Genomic DNA, 18,168 nt, shown 5'->3' with positions numbered 1-18,168 from the left:
TTCTTTCGTTCTCATTTCCTTTGAATAATCCCTTGAAACCTGTATCGCCTCATGCTCCTTTGGTTTAATAATTATTCCACAGGCTGTAATTATGCTGAAGGAGTGGTTTGTGAAGCTATGATTGATGTCTTGTTTGGGATTGTTGTGAATTTTGCTGCAGCTCAAGTTTTCTGAGCCCAAAGGAGACAAAACAAATTAAGGAATTCACAGTTAGGTCCAGTATGGACTGAGTTCATGTATAAAAAGTGTGTTGGGCATGCTCCTGGTGAAGGTTATATAGTAGGATGTCAGGCTGTTCAAAACTGTGATGGACTGTGGAATAGGAAGTGAATAAAGACAACTGGTAAGAAAAGAGTGCTGCTGCTATAGGTTCAAGTTTTTAACAAGCTTTCTAAAGATTTTTTTTCAACACAGTCACTGTCAGTGATATCAGAAAGAACAAAGTTGTTATTTGGTTCAGTTCAGTTTTTTTTTATAGCGTTGGATGAAACAGAAAAACGGTCCATTTTTTCCCGGCCTCATTGTAAGCATCCCTCTTGGCTGCAGACAGCTTTATAGTTATGTTAATTCACCAGCTGATTGAGTGTCTGTGTGTAAACGCCCAGTGGCTTGGCTACTAACTTGCAAATGTATGGTGTTGACATGCACTTGATTATTATTTTGGCTTATGAGGCAATCATAGTTTTGCACAAGAGCAACTGTAAATATGGCTATCTGTGCAACAGAGAATCAACTCATAGTCGTGTTGTTCTGATCGATCTATTCCTTCACAATCTTCTCTTCCTGTTCATTTAATAATTAATTAAACTGAAAAATCATCAGAGAAGTACATCTTTTTTCTTTTTTTTTTTCTTGGCATAAACCCTTGTTAGTTATTTCATTGAATGATTTTCTTGACTGGCAAATTTAAATATTTGGTGATCCTCTCAATTACGGTCATATGCACACACACACACACACACACACACATAGTCTTTTAAACCGTGGCTCCAAAATCATTAGCAGTCTCTGTGATTCGGGGCTATTTAATTTCCTCCAACATTATTTCACGGCCCAGTGACTCTGCTGCACAGCAGATATGAAATGCTGCACCAGCATGGCGGCTGCTGTCAGGTCACGATATTACATTGTTATTATTCCAGGGTTATTCTCTCTCATTTCAAGGGAAACGAAGCCAAAAATGTCTCATTCATGAGGAGTCACTTACACAAGGACCAAACTTGGCGACTGAGTTACTTCCTTGTCACAGTGTCAACATTTTTTTTTGTATTGAGAGGCAACTTTCTTATTGGAAAAAAACAGTGACTCTTTCTTATTCTGCTGTACTGGCTCTCTTTCTGTGTGTGTGTGTGTGTGTGTGTGTGTCACAGCACATACACACTCAGAAAACACAACTTTGCATGTGTGTGCATCTGTCTCTTCACCGCATTTCTGCTTCACCATAAATAAGATAAAATAGGAGAGCAAGAAATGTGTATGCCTCCGCGCCCATGACAGCTGTGACTGGAGTCATTATGTTTTCTGGTTGTCCATCTGTCTCGTAAATGTGATATCTCAAAGGAATATTTTTGAAATATGCTCCAGACATTAATTAGTACTTGAAGATAAACAGATTTTTTTAATTAGCATTTTAGAGGGCGAAGAGCATTGTGACTGCACACCTGTCCTATATTTATAAATGCAGAAAGACATGAAAGACATTTTATGACATAGTTAGTGAGCACAAGCCTCCTCTTACACTCAAAGATGGACTAATTATAAAGTTGAAGGTACAGGGTGCTGATTATGTTGAGATAGCTATCAGGGTGACCATTCCCACTGATCACTTAATGGTAACACCAATGACTGTCATTTTGTTGGTAGAAAGTGAAAAGAAAATGCTCAGAATTTAATCTCATATCCATTACGGACTGTGCCCAAACTCAGGAGCATGAGAGGAGACGGTCTCATGGCAATAATCATACCAGTATAATTGGAACTTTGCATTTCATTTTTACAGATTTCCCTCAAAGACCTTTAAAGTCTTCACTTCTTCTGTTATCTCATGTCCGGACAGATAAGCTGCAATCTGGGTGGAGGCATTTAACTGTGATGCAGTAATTCTAGTTCTGGAGGGAGTTGCAGTTTTTACTTGCCTCTGTTTTACAAATAAGTCTGGATATGAGCATCCTCTATGATTATTTATCCATTTCATGTCATGAAAAACATTTGGCATGGTTGTTATTGTCCCACGATCTGAACTTCAGTCAACCAAACAGCAGCTATGAATAAAAGATAGGATTTCAGTGTGAGAGTGTGATGAGCCAGCGTACAGTCTACATGATTTCATCTGTCTAATTGTAGACATGATCTGCTTTGGCATTTGGCTATACCAAAAATACTTTTGTTGTTTAAAAAAGGAGGACTAGGTGTCCCCCCCCCCCCCCTCTGATTCCCAAGATTAGGGTAACCAATTCTCTGAATCTATAAACAAAAGTTCATATGTGTGATTTGATTACATCCCTTTAAGTCTATCCATAAGTCTAACTTTTTACTTTTCGATTGTAGCATTGCAGCCTTGTAAGAGCACAGATGTGCCAGTCAGAATTGCGACACAACATCCACATGGTTTCACTTTACAAGGCACTCGCTCTCTGGGTGACGGTGGCTCTGGAGGTAGAACAGGTCATCAGCTATTCAGAGGGTCTCTGGCTCCTCCAGTCAGAATGCTGAAATGTCCATCATATATCGCTGCGATGTGACTGTGCGAGTGAGACTGTAAAAAGAATGTTTACATGGAGACCATAAAGGTCCTATTCAGAAGTCGAATGACTTATAGTGTATAGCACAACATAACGTGTTGTACATTTACTCGCTGTGTTTGAATAAATGCTGGGTATTGAATGTCAGACTAGTATGAATACAATTCGATTCTTGGCCTTTTATTTTTTCTTTCTGTTTTTAAATCAATGCTCATATACAGGTATTATCCACGATGCGACTGACTCGCTTTGTAGAGCCATGTAAACAGAGCTGATGTCATTACCACAGTGAATGAGTTTTGCTTTCAACTGCAAGCATGGGTGGATATTAATGAGGCTTTGCTGGTGGCATTGATCACATAAAGGTTTTTAGGAAGCTCTACATTGTTGCTTGATCTTATACATCTATACAGTTCTTTGCTCTGAGCAATAAACCCCTCGTAGATCATTCACAGTGAATATGCTTTTCCGCAACAACTATTAACTTTACCCCATTCCCACTGGTCAGAAAAATTAATCTTCTTGGCTTGAAACTGCTTTTTCACCAGCGGAAATGTGTTTAATCAGCATTCACTTCCATGTCAAATGACTTTGTAATGCACATTGTCAATTCATTTTACGCTCGTTAGCCATGAAATTTCTGACGAACCTTACTTTTTACAGCTTGGGACAGGACTCAGTATTTTCATTTTATTTTCATCAGTTGGTAAGAGATACAGGATAGTAACCACCACAGCATTGTCTCTGAGCTTCACGGTGTTGTTCTTGCTGTTCTCTTCCTCCGACTTGTTCTGTTTCTGACACATCTGTGGAATTACATTTCTGCAGGGTTATGAAAAAACAGCATCAGGGCAAAAAAAAACATTGACAGTGGGAACAGGCATCATCTTATTTTAGGGTTTACCTGCTACTTTTACTGTAATGAAGGCTCTTGGTGGGGTATTAAACACACCCAAGGAGCTCTGAGTTCTGGCATCCTCTTTACATATCATTGTGAAGAAGACATGATGAATGATCCAGCGAGATGATTTGGCTTCCTGTAGATGATTAAGAGCTGCCACAGATCTCCACCCCTGCCCCATTCTTCAGCCCTGGCGGAGGCTGTGACAGGTAAGACAGAGCCCCACCAGCCATCAGAGAGCACTGACTTATTAAAAATAATGACCAAGTATATAATGTGACTGACAAGTTTGGTGTGACAGCTGGTCCATACCTATATCTGGACACATTCTGAGCTCTTGACATGACTGACATGCTGACAGAGAGCGAGAAATAGCAGAGAACATTTCATTTTAATATTTAAATTTCTCTCCACCTGCAGGAGGAGCGGGTGGTGTAAGCGAAGGAGAGCAATGCTTTTATTTGTGCAGTGGTTATATGATGTTAAACCCAAAGTAACTTTTCTTTTATGTGATGTTTTGTCAAGGGACTACCTGAACCATGAACACTGTGTGGGTTTAATTCACCACCACTTGACTCGCGATGAGAACCAGTCAACCAAAGTTGAGACAAAGACCTGAGTTCAGTGGATGATCTGTCGGGAACAACTTTTAATTTGAGTTGTAACATTGTTCTGCTGATCATTGGAGCTTCCACTTTGAGGATGCCATGAACCTGTCTGCTGTCTGTTGTACACAATTTGGAGAGACTACAATAAAAAGCTTACTTACTATGTTTTGATAGGTTATATATATATATATATACTGTGTATATATATATATATATATGTATATATATATATATATATATATATATACATATTTATTGTCATTATACAACAATATGACAAGCATACAATGAAACCGCAGTCTCACCATAGTGCAAAGATACATAACATTAAAATTAATATAAATGTTAAAATTGTTAAAAGTAATACAATGACAATAGAAATGATACAATTGTAAAAAATAAAAAAAAATAAATAAATCTCAGCTTCAATCTTCAAAAATTGGTGTGTGTGATACTGACTACACTCTTATAGTGGTGTTGGTGTTGGTGGGGGCCTCGTATTTAATTTGGAGACAGAGGGCTAGCTGTTTCTTTCATCTCTCTCGTCTGTTTGTTAACCCAGACGAACCACATCTTAAGTCAACTGCTATAAGTGTATATACAATAATGTCCAGCTGTCGGTTTTTGGGTTGGAAAAGGGCAGATTATCACTTCCTGAAATGTTGAACTATTTCTTTAAGGCTTTCTTGGAGCTGATAAAATTGGCCTTTGTGTTTTTGGCCAACCAGGAGCCTCTGTACATGATGGATTACACTGCAACACCCTGATCCTTTTCAGCACCTGCTGAATGCTTTTTTTTTTTTTGTCATCCATCCATAGCTTCATAATAGATCGTACATGTAGCCCAAGAGAAGCTGATCCCTAGAAACTGTCAAACTTGAGCGATATCTGGTTCAGGCTGCTCCGTCATAAAGGATATTTATATATAAAATGAAATTAGTTAGATGATAAAAAGGCTCAGATGCTCGTGGTCAGGCAGGAAATCAAAGTGAAAGGCTGAACAGAACAAGTGCCTATTCAAAAACAGCATTGTAATCCATCAGCTCTTGCCAACTCCACTCGCTGTAAACTCCATTTAGCCCAATAATTCCTCAACACATAATCCACACCAAAGACAGTGCATGGGGATTTGATTTACTTTTTTTTACTAGAGGTGTTTTTGCTCTTTGTAGTTTTTAATCCTCATTGTTCACGCTCAAACATGAATACATACAGCAACATAAATATGATGCTGGTAGCAGTGACTGTGATCCTTTGTTTGTGATTACATGCTCTCCACAGCACAACGTGCTGTTTTGTAAAATAAAACATTATTGAGTAGCAAAATTACATTCGGGTGCGTTGATGAATATGCTCCATCAGACTCCCATCACGACACGTAAGTGGTGGAATTTGTTTAATGTGACAGGAAATATGCTTGCAGATGTGAGGGTGTTTAAGTTATGGGGAGCCAGCTTGGCATGCTGGTCGAGGAGTGACATGCATAGAGCTACAATGATGAGTGAGGCATATTTGTGTGTCTGTGTGTATATGTTCATGAGGACCAAAAGAAAGGAAGTGAGGACATTTTGGGTCTCTAGATTAAGGGTGAGGCATTTCGTGTGATGGTAATGGTTAGGGTAAGGGGCTAGGGAATGCATTATATCTATGTGCGTGTGTATGTGTGTGTACTTAAAGCCTTCCGTTCTCAAACTCACTGCCAAAGCTGTCGCTAACGCAGCAGCCTTCTGCATTATTTATCCCCTCAGCAGTGCAACCATTTTAACTGCTGCCGCCGCCGTTGCCGAGCAGGCAGCTTAGAAAGTGCCCACCTTGCAACTCAAAGACCTTTTTCATAAACTTTACGGCTGTCTTCTTCTCTCGGTAAACGTTACGGATAAAAAGGCCTCTCGTTTTCCATGTCCAAACCCTCAAGCTCTCTTCTTTCTTTTTTTTTTACTTTGGTTTTATGATAAAACACCTAGATATTGATATTGATTTCTTAAACAATAACACCAGATCACAAGCTCTGCATAAAAACTGTCAAATGTGGTGGGCCGATTGTTATGCTTAGCACTTCAATTTGCCCTCCAGCCCTTTTTTTACTTCATGTCCCAGCTGCTTAAAAGGCAAATGGAATGAGCAAGAGAAGTGTCTTATTAACTACCTATTTTGTAATAGAAAAATGCAAAAGGGGTAACGGTCGGATGTCATTCAGCAGAAAATGAATTCAGATCTGACTGACTGTTCCTTTATGCTGTTAGAAAGGATTGCCAGTGTTTATTAATAGTGCATGAACACCACGACTGTTGGAAGGTAATAGCCATGTCAATCTGGAATACCTGATGAATAAGCTCTTTCAGAATATACACAGAGTTCAAAATAGGTTTTAATATTACAAAAGCAAAGCAGTCATCTTCCATTTATTGATTTTCAACCGACGCTGCTCCGCCTGCATCGCTGAATCTACTCAAATAATAAAAAAGATGTTTGAACTGGAGCCAACATGGCAGATATGGTGAAGCTCTGTTGTTGTAGATACAGTTTTGCTGTGTCAGTAATATTTAAAGTGGGATTTACTGATATGATGTGCACTTCAGGGTGTTTTGATGGCCCAAACACTACATGGACAGAAAGAGATAAACAAGGTACCAGTGGGAGTGGGAGCACATAAAGAAAACTAGATAGCATCCTCTTTCTGGAGCAATAATCCGCCCTTTTTTTTTGGCATCACGTCTGCCAACCATTTGCAAAGCAGCGATAACAAAATTGGATTCTTTGCAAAAAAAAAAAAGTCCAGATGACTTCACAGTGGTAGGGGCCTGTGAATGTCTAACAGAATGATATAACTTGTAACTTCTTCATTCAAGGTCAGATATTTACTGTGATTCATGGTTGCAGTTTATGTGACAACATATCTTCACTGCATTACATTTTAAATGTGTGATTTGTGGGTGGTTGGTGCCAACAGCTGACCTTTTCATCATGACAAGAATACTTGCTAATGACCTTGTCATCTCTGATGTCTTTTTTGTTGGAGGCGGTACACGGGCGAACATGCAAGGTCATGCCATGTTTGCAGCTCCACGCTTCCAGACATTCACACTCGGCAGCTGTGAATACTAATGAGACGTGTTTTGTTTGGTCAGAAAGGCGTCGTAATTGGCAGCCGCAACCGCACACGCTTCTGTTTACAGGTCAGCTCTCACACCTCTGGCATGAATGAGGGGAAACTGATGTGATATTGGCAGCTCGTGCACGTGACTTCTCTGACATTTTTTTTATGGCATCTGTCGTCAATTAAAAATGTTCCAACAACAAGCGTAAACAGAAGCAAGAGCGAATGTTTTCACTGACCCTCATCCATGTACACAACAATTCAAAAGGCAACATTTTACTTAGAAACTTAACAAACACAACATTGATGATTGATTATTAACATTATTTCCCTTTTAGGTAATTTGTTGTTGGACATTTTCAGTCTCTTGAGCTCTTCATTGTGTCCAACAGCTAGTTTTTATTTTTGTCAGGTTTCTGTTTGTTGCTGAGGCACCAGTGTGTGTTGGGCTTTTAATGGTTTTTGTTGAAATGATGTGCTGTGCCTGTTGTGACTGAAAAGCAAGACAGTAAGTTTTCAGGTTGTAAAACCAAAGCCAGGAGCTTAAAGATGCTAAAACGTGCTTTTAGGGAGAGACTGCATGTTGGTTGATAATTATTTGTGGGTTTGCACAAGCCTTTGGCACTGCATATATTGAGCTGTTCTTTGCATAACATTTTTTTTAGTATTGCAGCTGGCTTTTACAGAAGAAATTATTATTTACTTATATTAGAGAAGGCCATTGAAGGTTGTTACATAAAAGTAACAGAGACAGCAGGGCTTTGTTAAGAACAGTTCTCTCCTTCACTGACTAAGATGACAACTTGCTCAAACATCCTAATGTAGACAGCAGTTATCAATATTGCACATTTTCACCTTTTCAGCAGAGCAGTTCACTTGTTCAATTGAATCTCTTCGCCAACACTCATTTTTCTGCCGCTCTACATTTCTGGGCAGGTTTAAGAACCTATTACCTCCTCTCATCTGACAGCTCTATACCAGAGGCAGAGGACGTGAGAAAGAGACGGACACAGAGGCACGGTCAGCTGCAAGTATTTGCAAAATAACAGTACCACACTGTCAAGGTTTTGTTAAGGTCTTTGTCATCCTGTGGCTGACGAGGAGCTTTAACGTGTTGGCTGAGGTCTAATGGGATATTGACCTGACCCTAGTCCTGCCTGTCAAACATCATCAGTCTTGACAAAAGGAGTGAAAGAGGGGTGAGCAGTGTCCCACTGAAAGCAATCTATCCCCGTATGAAAAGGCCAGGAGCGAGAAAAATGTTGACAGATGACGGCCTGGGATGTCGTTTCTAAGAAATGAAAGTTAAAAAAAAAAACAACAACAAAAGCTGCCATCATAGGGGGGAACATTTAGTGCAGTATGTGTGCGTGTCACACACAAATACATAACAGATTAGCAGATGACTGTTGGGTAATTACACTTCATGTTGCAGTCTCTCCAACCAATTAACCAGCGAGGGTTAAATAGAACACTTAAATCTCTTGGGGATTTGGACAGCTGCATAAATGAAGTTCACCGGAGGCATCATTAGATGAGGATTTCATTCAAAACATGTCCGGAAGACATGACGCATGGTGTGGTTAAAGTGCCACAACTGCAGAAATGATGTTGGTTCGCCCACTCACTGCACCTCTGTTTTGTTTTTCTTCTCTGTGCTGAGAAGTTTGTGTATGAGTCCAGAATAATCCACAAAAATACCTGCCATGTCTTATACCTGCAATGGAAGATTGATGGTGCCATGAATTTTTATCTGCTGCCCTCTTTACTCTGCTCCAGCAAGTCCCAGTGTGTCATTTATTTTGTCGGGATACACATCTGTCAGGAGCACCTCTGTTTTCCAGAGGTGAATGAACCGGTAATGGGACACAATAACGTGACACTTCATATTCTGTCAGTCTGCACTACTTCTGTGGCAGTATGGCATTAGGTAGTCAATCAGTCATTTTGGTCAACCATCCATGAGGAGACTAGTGTCAATAAAGGAGTAGGAGGAGCATGAAATGAAAAATCCATCTTAACGCTCCATCTTAAAACCAGCCACTGACAGTGCACTTTGCTCTGTCGTCCTTCCCAAAAGTGAATAAACGTCATGTCTGATTTCAGCCTCACAAAACTGAAGGTGAAGGTTTTGCACTAATTATAAAAGGTCAAGTTTGAACATTTATTTCGAAGGAGTCTGTGATTAATAATCATCTCAGTTAACATGAGCCTTGATGGACAAAAATAGGATGTGTTATTGTATTATTGGCACAAATCCAAGCTTTTGATTACTGAAGTGCCTCCTGGTCTTTGTTGACACATAATTAACGAGCCCACTGTCGTGTTAAATCCGTGTGGATGAAGGTAGAGATGACAAATATCCAATATGTTTGTGACACGAGGGCACTGTCATTATTGGTCATCTGCTATAGCTCAATAAGACACCATTATCATTCTCATGATTTGATATCTCAGGACTTGGTATTAATATATCAGTGAGTGTTTATTTTGTTTGTTTGTTTCTTTATTTATTTGCACAAACATATCATTTAAAATTAAAACAAAATATGATTGGGATGTGCGAAGGAAAGGTATGAAACCCGTGAGGGCTAACATGAAAACCTGTCCCATTCAAACATTAAGGGTGACCACCTCCACATTTAGTCTATTTATTCAAAATCTTCCTGCATAGAATTATTTTTCCTCATCCATGCAGCCAGTATTTCAGGTACACCAATCTAAAACAGTCCTTTTGTCATGAAGGTTATGATGATCAGTTATGGTCAAAGTTATTTATTGGTTTAGGACGCTGTAAAGGTAAAAACCTGGATCAGATTTGTGTCTCAACTGAGAAGAGTACCTTTACTTGGTAGGTGGGGTGGGGCGTCAGCGAGATACGTGAAGTCGTACCGGTGCAACAACACAACAAACAGCAATGGAGGATGTCCAGCAGCTCTTTTTTTCTGCTCAATTTGTAGCTGTTTGCCTCAACAACATGTCAAGCTTTGCATGAGAATAGACAATCACTTCTGTCGCCACAATCAGCTGACTGTGATGGGTGGAGCCGGTCTAGCTCCACCTGGCCGTGCCATTTTACTCTGGTACCCCAAGCGAAGAGTACCAAAAATGGAACAGTTGGGGCGGGTTAGTTTGGTACTATAACTAATAGAAACGCAAAAAAATATGTTCACCGTGTTCCACTGAGTGGAAACACGACTTAATATTAAGTCAACTTATACTGACACAATAACAGAGGATGAAATATTTGAAACTTTTGTAAGTACACAGTAGTGCACAACAGCTAAAGTGCTGCCTCCAAAATGGTCAAGCAATTGATACAGAACCCTAGAGACTGATTATAAGAGTAGGATTCATTGCTGGACTGTTGTGGGGATAATTGTGTTCCAAATGAATTCCTGACAGGCTGCACAGTTAATGGTATTGGGGTGTAAATGTTTTTATACAGCACGGCAAACAGTGACACATGTGATCATACAGTCAGGACATATGTTACACTGACTGGAGGTTGTAACTCACATCAGAAGACATTTCTTATTTTGCTGAGGTCTAGACGCAGAGAGTGTTTCTGCTCATGGTTTATGAAACCGTTTCCATCAGTCGGCACCTTTTTTAATCTTTCATTGCAGCATTGATGGTTGTTATGGTGTTTATCATTTATTTGTACAGAGACCTCACATCTGCAGTCTCATTTACACACACACATACACTGAGTGGTTCACAAATAAGCTGCTCTCTGCAATTTTAATGGAATATTTTATTCATAAATCATTTACATCCATTTGGTGGCTCTTGGTGAGGTGGTGGTAGACATTAGGGTTCTTAGGTAATTGTTGTCAATTACATTATGGGAGTGTTTTGTAAGTTATGTTATGTTTGTGTTTGTTTTGTTTTGTCTGGTTGCAACTAATTGCCTTTACTTTATATTGGCAGTACACAATTTTAAAAGCTCAAGAGATTAAGGAAAGTTCCTCTCTCTTGCATCTTGCAGTTATTGATTGTTCGGTCCTTCTCACATCACTCTGTGTGATGTGAAGTCATTTAAGACACTGATCACAAAGTCAATACCACTATCACAACTCATCTGATCACACAAAAGTGACTTTTGTCCTAATTTGGGTCAAAAGACAAGCCCCTTGTGTTTGGAGACAGTTCTCAGCTAACAGCAAACAGATCTCATCCACACACTGTGGCAGCGATTTCAGTCATATATCAACTTATTATCAAGTCTTCACACCTAGTAATCACCATTACTTTACACATTTTTCCTAATATCAAAATAATCTCAAGGCTTATGATTAAAAAAAAAAGAAAAAATAATGCAACGTTAATGGTGTAAATGTAAGCAATATTATTATTTTTGAGAAACTTTCATCTGAGGCCACTAACCATTTCCATAGGAAAATAAAAGCAAAACAAAACACCCTCACGGCTTCCATTCGCATAATTGAATAACACAGTTTATACCCCAGCCACTCTGTTCAGATCTTGAATTATATTGTACTTTTTCTTTTCATTTACTTTATATTGAGGAACCTGACAGTGTGAGAAACCCATTTTTGGATAAAAAAAGACCATTTATAAAGTGTATCAACTGCAGTGTTATCGTAACAGTTTTTTTTTTTTAACAATTCATCACTCATCAGTCTACTCTCTGTGTGTGTCTGCATAGGTGTTTACGAGGTATGGGAAGTGCTACGTGTTCAATGCTGCAGAAGAAGGGAAGACACTTCGCACCACCATGAAGGGAGGGACAGGAAACGGCCTGGAGATCATGCTGGACATCCAGCAGGACGAGTACCTGCCAGTGTGGGGGGACACAGGTATGTGTGTCTGTGATCTTATGCTGTGTTCAAGTGTAAGTCTCATTTATAACATGTGGCCATGTGACACTCCATCAAACCAAGACCATTGTCTTGTTTCCTCTTCATGAATACATCATGAATATGTATCATGCAAAAGCACAAGAACCCACATGTCAAGAGTATTGCATTTCTTTCTGCTTATGCTTTTCTTCTACTCTCATTCCTCAAGATTATATGATCTCTGCACCAGCAAAAGCTGGCTACACTAAGCAGAACTGCATGCTGTTTTACTCCACTGAGCATTAGTTTATCTTTCTCATAAATAATGTTTTATCTTGGTGAGATTTTTTACAGGTAACACAGATATTTTGACAGCTAACACTTTCTTTAAGGCTGTGATGACTCGCTCTTCTGTCATCTTTCTTGTTTGACTTCCCTTTTTCTTTCCTCAAAGGAAAGAAGTCCCCCATCATACAAAGTCAATTTGACACCTTGAAAATCATATGAAAATTTGAAAACTTTATTTCCCAGGTGTGTGCCACGCTGAGCCTTTGAGTCTTTCATCCACTTTCATTTACATTTGCCATAATCAACACAGAAATGATGTCCTCTCATAATGAATTCATTTTGGGGATGGTTTCACATCCAGCAAATCTTATTTGATTTTAAATAACATAAAGCCTACAGAAAGATCTTCTTGGATGTGTGGCTTGGTCATGGATGAGGCAGTATTGTTACTGTTATACTTCACTGGTAGTGCTAAAAGTTCACTGTAAATAAGACTCAAAACCACAGAAACAAACTTCTCCAAACACGTCAGCGTGTGCACTTGCCGTTATGAGTGGCAGTGTTGATATTTTCCCTAAGAGAACAAAGATCTTTCATATTGGAAACTCTTGGAAAGTCGAGCTTTGAAGCGTCTTTTTTTCTGTAAAGCAGTGCAGCGATAAATTATGCTGCATATTGATGGGAGTATTTGTGATCCTTTTAGTGGTCTAATTTGAGTGTTTTAGGGAAACCGGTCGTCCATTATTGGTTCCATAGTGAGGCTGACTCTTTTCTGAACTGAGGCGAAGTGCAGACAGGGGAGTTCACAGAACAACCAGTCAAGCTACAAGCTGCCGAGCAGACCTTCATTATTTACACTAGGTTCAAACTTAAAGAACATCCATCATCGAAATCCCACATTTATCAATACCTTTTATGTTCTTCTGTGAGAGCGGGTGCCGCAGCTGTGCTGTCAATCCTGGACTCCTCTATTTTATTTCCATTTGAACAGTTTGTACTCCGGCCATCACCCAAACAGCACGCGGAGCACCTTCTCCCAGCAAGCTGCTCTTCTTTGTCCCTTGTTTACCCCCGTGTGGTTTAATTAGCCCAGATGAGCTGAGTCAGCCTCTGCAGGGAGTACAATGTCTCCCTTAACTGAGCGAGGTCTCTATGCTGCACAGACACAATGAGCCCACACTGCACTGGGACTCTTATCCCATCTCATCCACCAATGACATGTTTTTTTCTATCATGTCTATCATCCAGAGGAAAGTCGTTGGTCCCTGTGATACTGTCATTTTACCATGATTGACAATGTTTGAACAACATGTAATGAAAAAACCAACAAGATGAATATCATTTTAAGTGGTGTGAGAAAATAGATTCTTCGATACTTTCTGCTCACAGAAAAATGCCACTGGATGAAACCACTCCCATTGGAATGAGTCTCACTGTTATTTCTGCCCATAATTTGGTTCATCGATAGATACAGGATTATCAAGTACATTACATTTCCATTTTTCATGGAGGTCACTAAAGAGATTTACTAAATGATAACACTCTTCATTTCTTTTTCCCTTTGGTTCCCCAGACTGCTCCATCTGAAAAACATGTTGCCTCTCTGAGCTTTGATCCCACATACAAACAACTTATTTCAGAAATAGTTGCAAACGTGTTTAAAAAAAAAAAAAAATATATATATATATATATATATATACATTTATATATATATATAATTCCAAATTCGTTAATAGTATCTATAAAGTTTGTTTTTGCATCAGTGAATTTACCATGCGGGATAGTTTTCCAAATACTTTTTGTTTATATAAATAGTTCAGCTTGCTGAACCCATTTTAATAAGTATTTACTGTGTGGTGAAAAGTCCTTCAAGCCTGAAACACACACACACACACACACACACACACAAAGAGAGATAGAGACAGACACCAGAGAGTTTTGTTTTAGTATAAAGTGGCATTCAGAATATGACATTTCAGAGTTCCTAAGCAACCAATTACTTTGTGCTGCTTACTCACTGTGTATGTACTGGTGGAGTGATGCTGAATTGGAGAACCAGGTTATGCGAAGAAACATGGAGATAATAAAGTCTCTTTTTAATCTGAGACTGTGAAACTCTGCTTTGTTTCATTTGATTCTTGGCACAGCTCCCTCTCCACCAAAAATAAAAACAAAACTCTCCTGCATAGTCAGTCAGGCCAGCAAAATTATAGGTTCACCACAGACACCACTCTCTGAACCATATCAGCACTCCTCTGTCCTCTGTGATCAGGGTGGCTTTACTGATCACAGGAGACCCACCTCCATCACTCCTTTCAGTTACTGCCATCAGGCAGACGCTATAAAGTCCCACTGGCCCATAAAAACATTTACAAACAAGTCCTTTATTCCCTCAAACAGCCACCACACTGGACACATGACGTTATCTGTCATTGTTGTTCTCTTTACCGTGTTTCCTATTTTAAAAAGTGTCCTGAGAGTGTTGAATTTGTTGCAACAGCCGTGTCAAAGGAATATTTCTGTCACTGTTTGGGACAGACAATAAAGTTTAGCCATCTATCTGTCCATCTACATTTTTTATCTTTTTTCAATTGATATATTGACGTGGCCTTTATGTTTTGTTGAAGTTGCCATACAGCTGCAGCACTTTGAAGCTAGAGACCAATGGCTTATCTCTAGTCTTGTGCTTACAGTGTCCTTCTGGTTAGTTTTCCGTCGTGTACCATCCATCATCTCCAAACTGAGCTGCCGTTTGTGTGTGGCAAACAGGTAGGCAAAGCCCCATCAAGCATTTGAGTGCAGTGCAAAAATCTTGCTGCGCCTCTGCACTCTGTGTCTGCCGTTATTAAATCAAAGCAATGGTGAAGAGCACTCTGAGGAGCACCTGAAAGGAGCAGAAAGATGTTGCTTCAGCAACATGTTAAACCAAGTGCAAAGTGAAAGTGGAAAGTCCTTAATGCGCTTATCTTTCCTACTTCAGACATTCCCTTTGGTCGTATCAGTGTGATGCTCATGTGTGTAGAGCTAAAAGTTACAGCTGTCTTTATAGCAGAGCGGCACATTTCTTACATTGGTGCTGGCCATTTGCACCAAATGGTTAGTGTAATTTTTAGGTGTCTCAGTATCAAGAAGTGATGTATCTTTTATTGTTGCCGCAGATTGTACGGATTTTCTCCTTGGTTAGGTTTGTTGTCTTTCATTGTCTTAAGGCTTTTTCATTTAGTCAGTAAGCCCTTATTTGCTCGCAGATCATTCACACATCATTTACTGTTAGACAATAGCTGACTGTCTGTTTCTTGGACAGCTGTGAGGGTAGATACGGTAGTTAGCCATAATAAACACACTGTTTCTTTGGGTGTCATGGTTGGTTTGTCTGTGTTAGTGGGACAAAAGAGTAAGTGAGATGTACAATCTGAGTTAGGAAGAACGTGAATAGACTTTGAACAGATGTGTGGATGATATGTGGTCTCATGATGAAAAAGCTGATTTTTTTTAAATACAGTAAATAAATTGGGCCACCAGGAAGGATTCACTCCCATTTTTGCTTGTTATAAACCCAGTTTGTAACACTTTTCTGGAATATAATACCAATGTAATGTTTGTATAAGTGTGTAAAATATAAACAAGAAGCTTTTACAAGACTTTAATATGTGCTTTAGTCAATGGCCTTACTGGAAAGAGGAAGCTTATCATATAATGTAAACAAAAATCCTCTCTGATATGCGAAGGCCACTGTGTTCCCCTGATATATTTGGTAAAGGAAAGGGTGAGCAGAGGAGTCTATATATAATACCATTAGATGTCAATGATTCTTGCCCCTAAAATAAAAATGTTTGCAGAATGGATGCACTGTGCTCTGATCCACACAGCTCCACCAATTTACACTGCTTGCTTCTCACGTCCGCCTGCTTCTGCACGGCTGGACAGCTGGAGTCGTGGTACTTCCCGCACGGAAATACACTGTGTAAAACACAACAAACGGAGCAGTATTTTTACTGACTGAAGAAATAGGAGCATGATGGTGATCACTTTTTCCACCTGCGTCAAGATTCTCATCACCAAGATGGTTGTGCAGGAGATTGAGCAGCACTGTTCTGCCACAGTCTCAGGGTTGTAAGTTGACATTGAGTGAGTATTTAAATAACCAGTTAAAATAAAAAAGATCTTTTAAAAAAAATGGATGTATTCTGCACAGAAGCATATTTGGGGATGAGAAAACAGGACTACTATAAGTCCCTAAAAGCTCTTAGAAAACAAAGACATTATATAAGCGTTCCATTTTTTTGTTGTCAGTCCATCCAATTATTGTCAACATCGTCCACTAAAAAACAGAAATGCCAAATCCCATCTGGACCAAAATGGTAAATGGCTCTACAGACTGACACCACCATCTGTAGATCTGTCTAACACTGGTGTGAATGAAAAATGGAAAACTAATACAAGCAGAGGCAGCATTTAAACTAATCAGTCAATAAGTGTGACACAGTTAAGCAAGTACTTCTTATACAGTATAGTGTATGAACTCCTTTTTGCAGATTTTGCGGATATTCTGTATTTCGACAGGGAATTCTGCTTCTGCTTGCCACTCACTGCAAAATAGACCTTTCATAAAGACTGACGTACGCAGTCACCACGGAGACAGCAAGTGGACAAGTATGAGACATGAGAGGTGTTGTTGAAAACGCGTTTGCTTTTGTATATGTGACTTTTTCATTGAGCTATTTTCAATATATCTGCACTCATTCATGCCCAGACCAGTTTATTTCATTTGGTTCATGCCCTGACTCTGTCATATTTCCCCTCAGCAAAACATGAAATCACTTGAAACATTGAAGGAGAACAGAGGTGAAAACATGACACCACCTGAATTCATTCAGTTACACACAAAGCAAGTCTAATATGATCGCTTTCCCTATTTTTGTTTAGTCAAACGAGTGTGATGGAGGTGATGATGAAATGCATAGTAACTACAGACCAGTGTGTGATTCTGTTCAAGCCTTGTTCACATCCAGCAAACGCGCTTATCCGTGATCCTCTTGATCATCTTTTGATAAGTCCAGCTGCACTGACTGGAGCACAAATAAACACAAGTCCTGTTTGATGTGATCTTGAACTCTCTCTCAGACACAAACACACACACACACACTCATCACTTGTTCAGACAGATGGATGCAAACACAAGCATCTCATTTTCACTGTCAGTAAGAGGTCATTATCTCATGTGTTAGGCCAAATTAACACCTTCACCATAGTTGGTCAGTCTGAATCCACTCTCTCAGGTGATCACATTTTTGTTCTATAAAACCAGTCTGTGATTTATTTGTTTGTGCACCCACAACATATTTCTTTCATCATGTCATTTCTAAGCAAGCAGCATAGGTGAGGATTTACTGAGCTTATTTTGAGTGAAACACTATGGAAAGCCTTTAGTCTGAAACTGTGAATCAAATACATTTTGTACATCTTCCTCACCCCACCTTCCACTTGTAGCCGTGTCTCCTGGGTCCTGTGCTGCACTCCCGTTGTGTTTTGTCCTTCGATGCTCCTTCCTGTAGTTCTGAGTATAAATAACACCCGAGACATTTTCAAAATGAAATACTTTGAAGGTTGTTCCAGTTTAGTGGAACGTTGCTAACGTCTGAATGCCACGTGTGTCACCTGATTGAAAGCCAATGGTTTGTTTATACCTGAATTCGTGTTTGGTCTTGTTTTCAGTTCTTTTAATATT

General features: G+C 39.4%; 1 protein-coding gene across 4 annotated transcripts in view; it reads left to right on the top strand.

The window, feature by feature from the left end:
• The window catches only part of asic2 (acid-sensing (proton-gated) ion channel 2), a 278,639-nt gene that overhangs the window by 245,126 nt on the left and 15,345 nt on the right, over positions 1 to 18,168 (top strand). For all 4 annotated transcript variants that reach the window (XM_058653672.1, XM_058653674.1, XM_058653671.1 and 1 more), the window contains one exon: positions 12,020 to 12,170. In XM_058653672.1, the coding sequence (XP_058509655.1) occupies positions 12,020 to 12,170 (151 nt within the window). The remainder of the gene's footprint in view (positions 1 to 12,019; positions 12,171 to 18,168) is intronic.

The sequence above is a fragment of the Solea solea genome, chromosome 16 (assembly GCF_958295425.1).
Source record: "Solea solea chromosome 16, fSolSol10.1, whole genome shotgun sequence".
Taxonomy (NCBI): domain Eukaryota; kingdom Metazoa; phylum Chordata; class Actinopteri; order Pleuronectiformes; family Soleidae; genus Solea; species Solea solea.
This window is presented reverse-complemented; position numbering and strand designations above follow the sequence as displayed.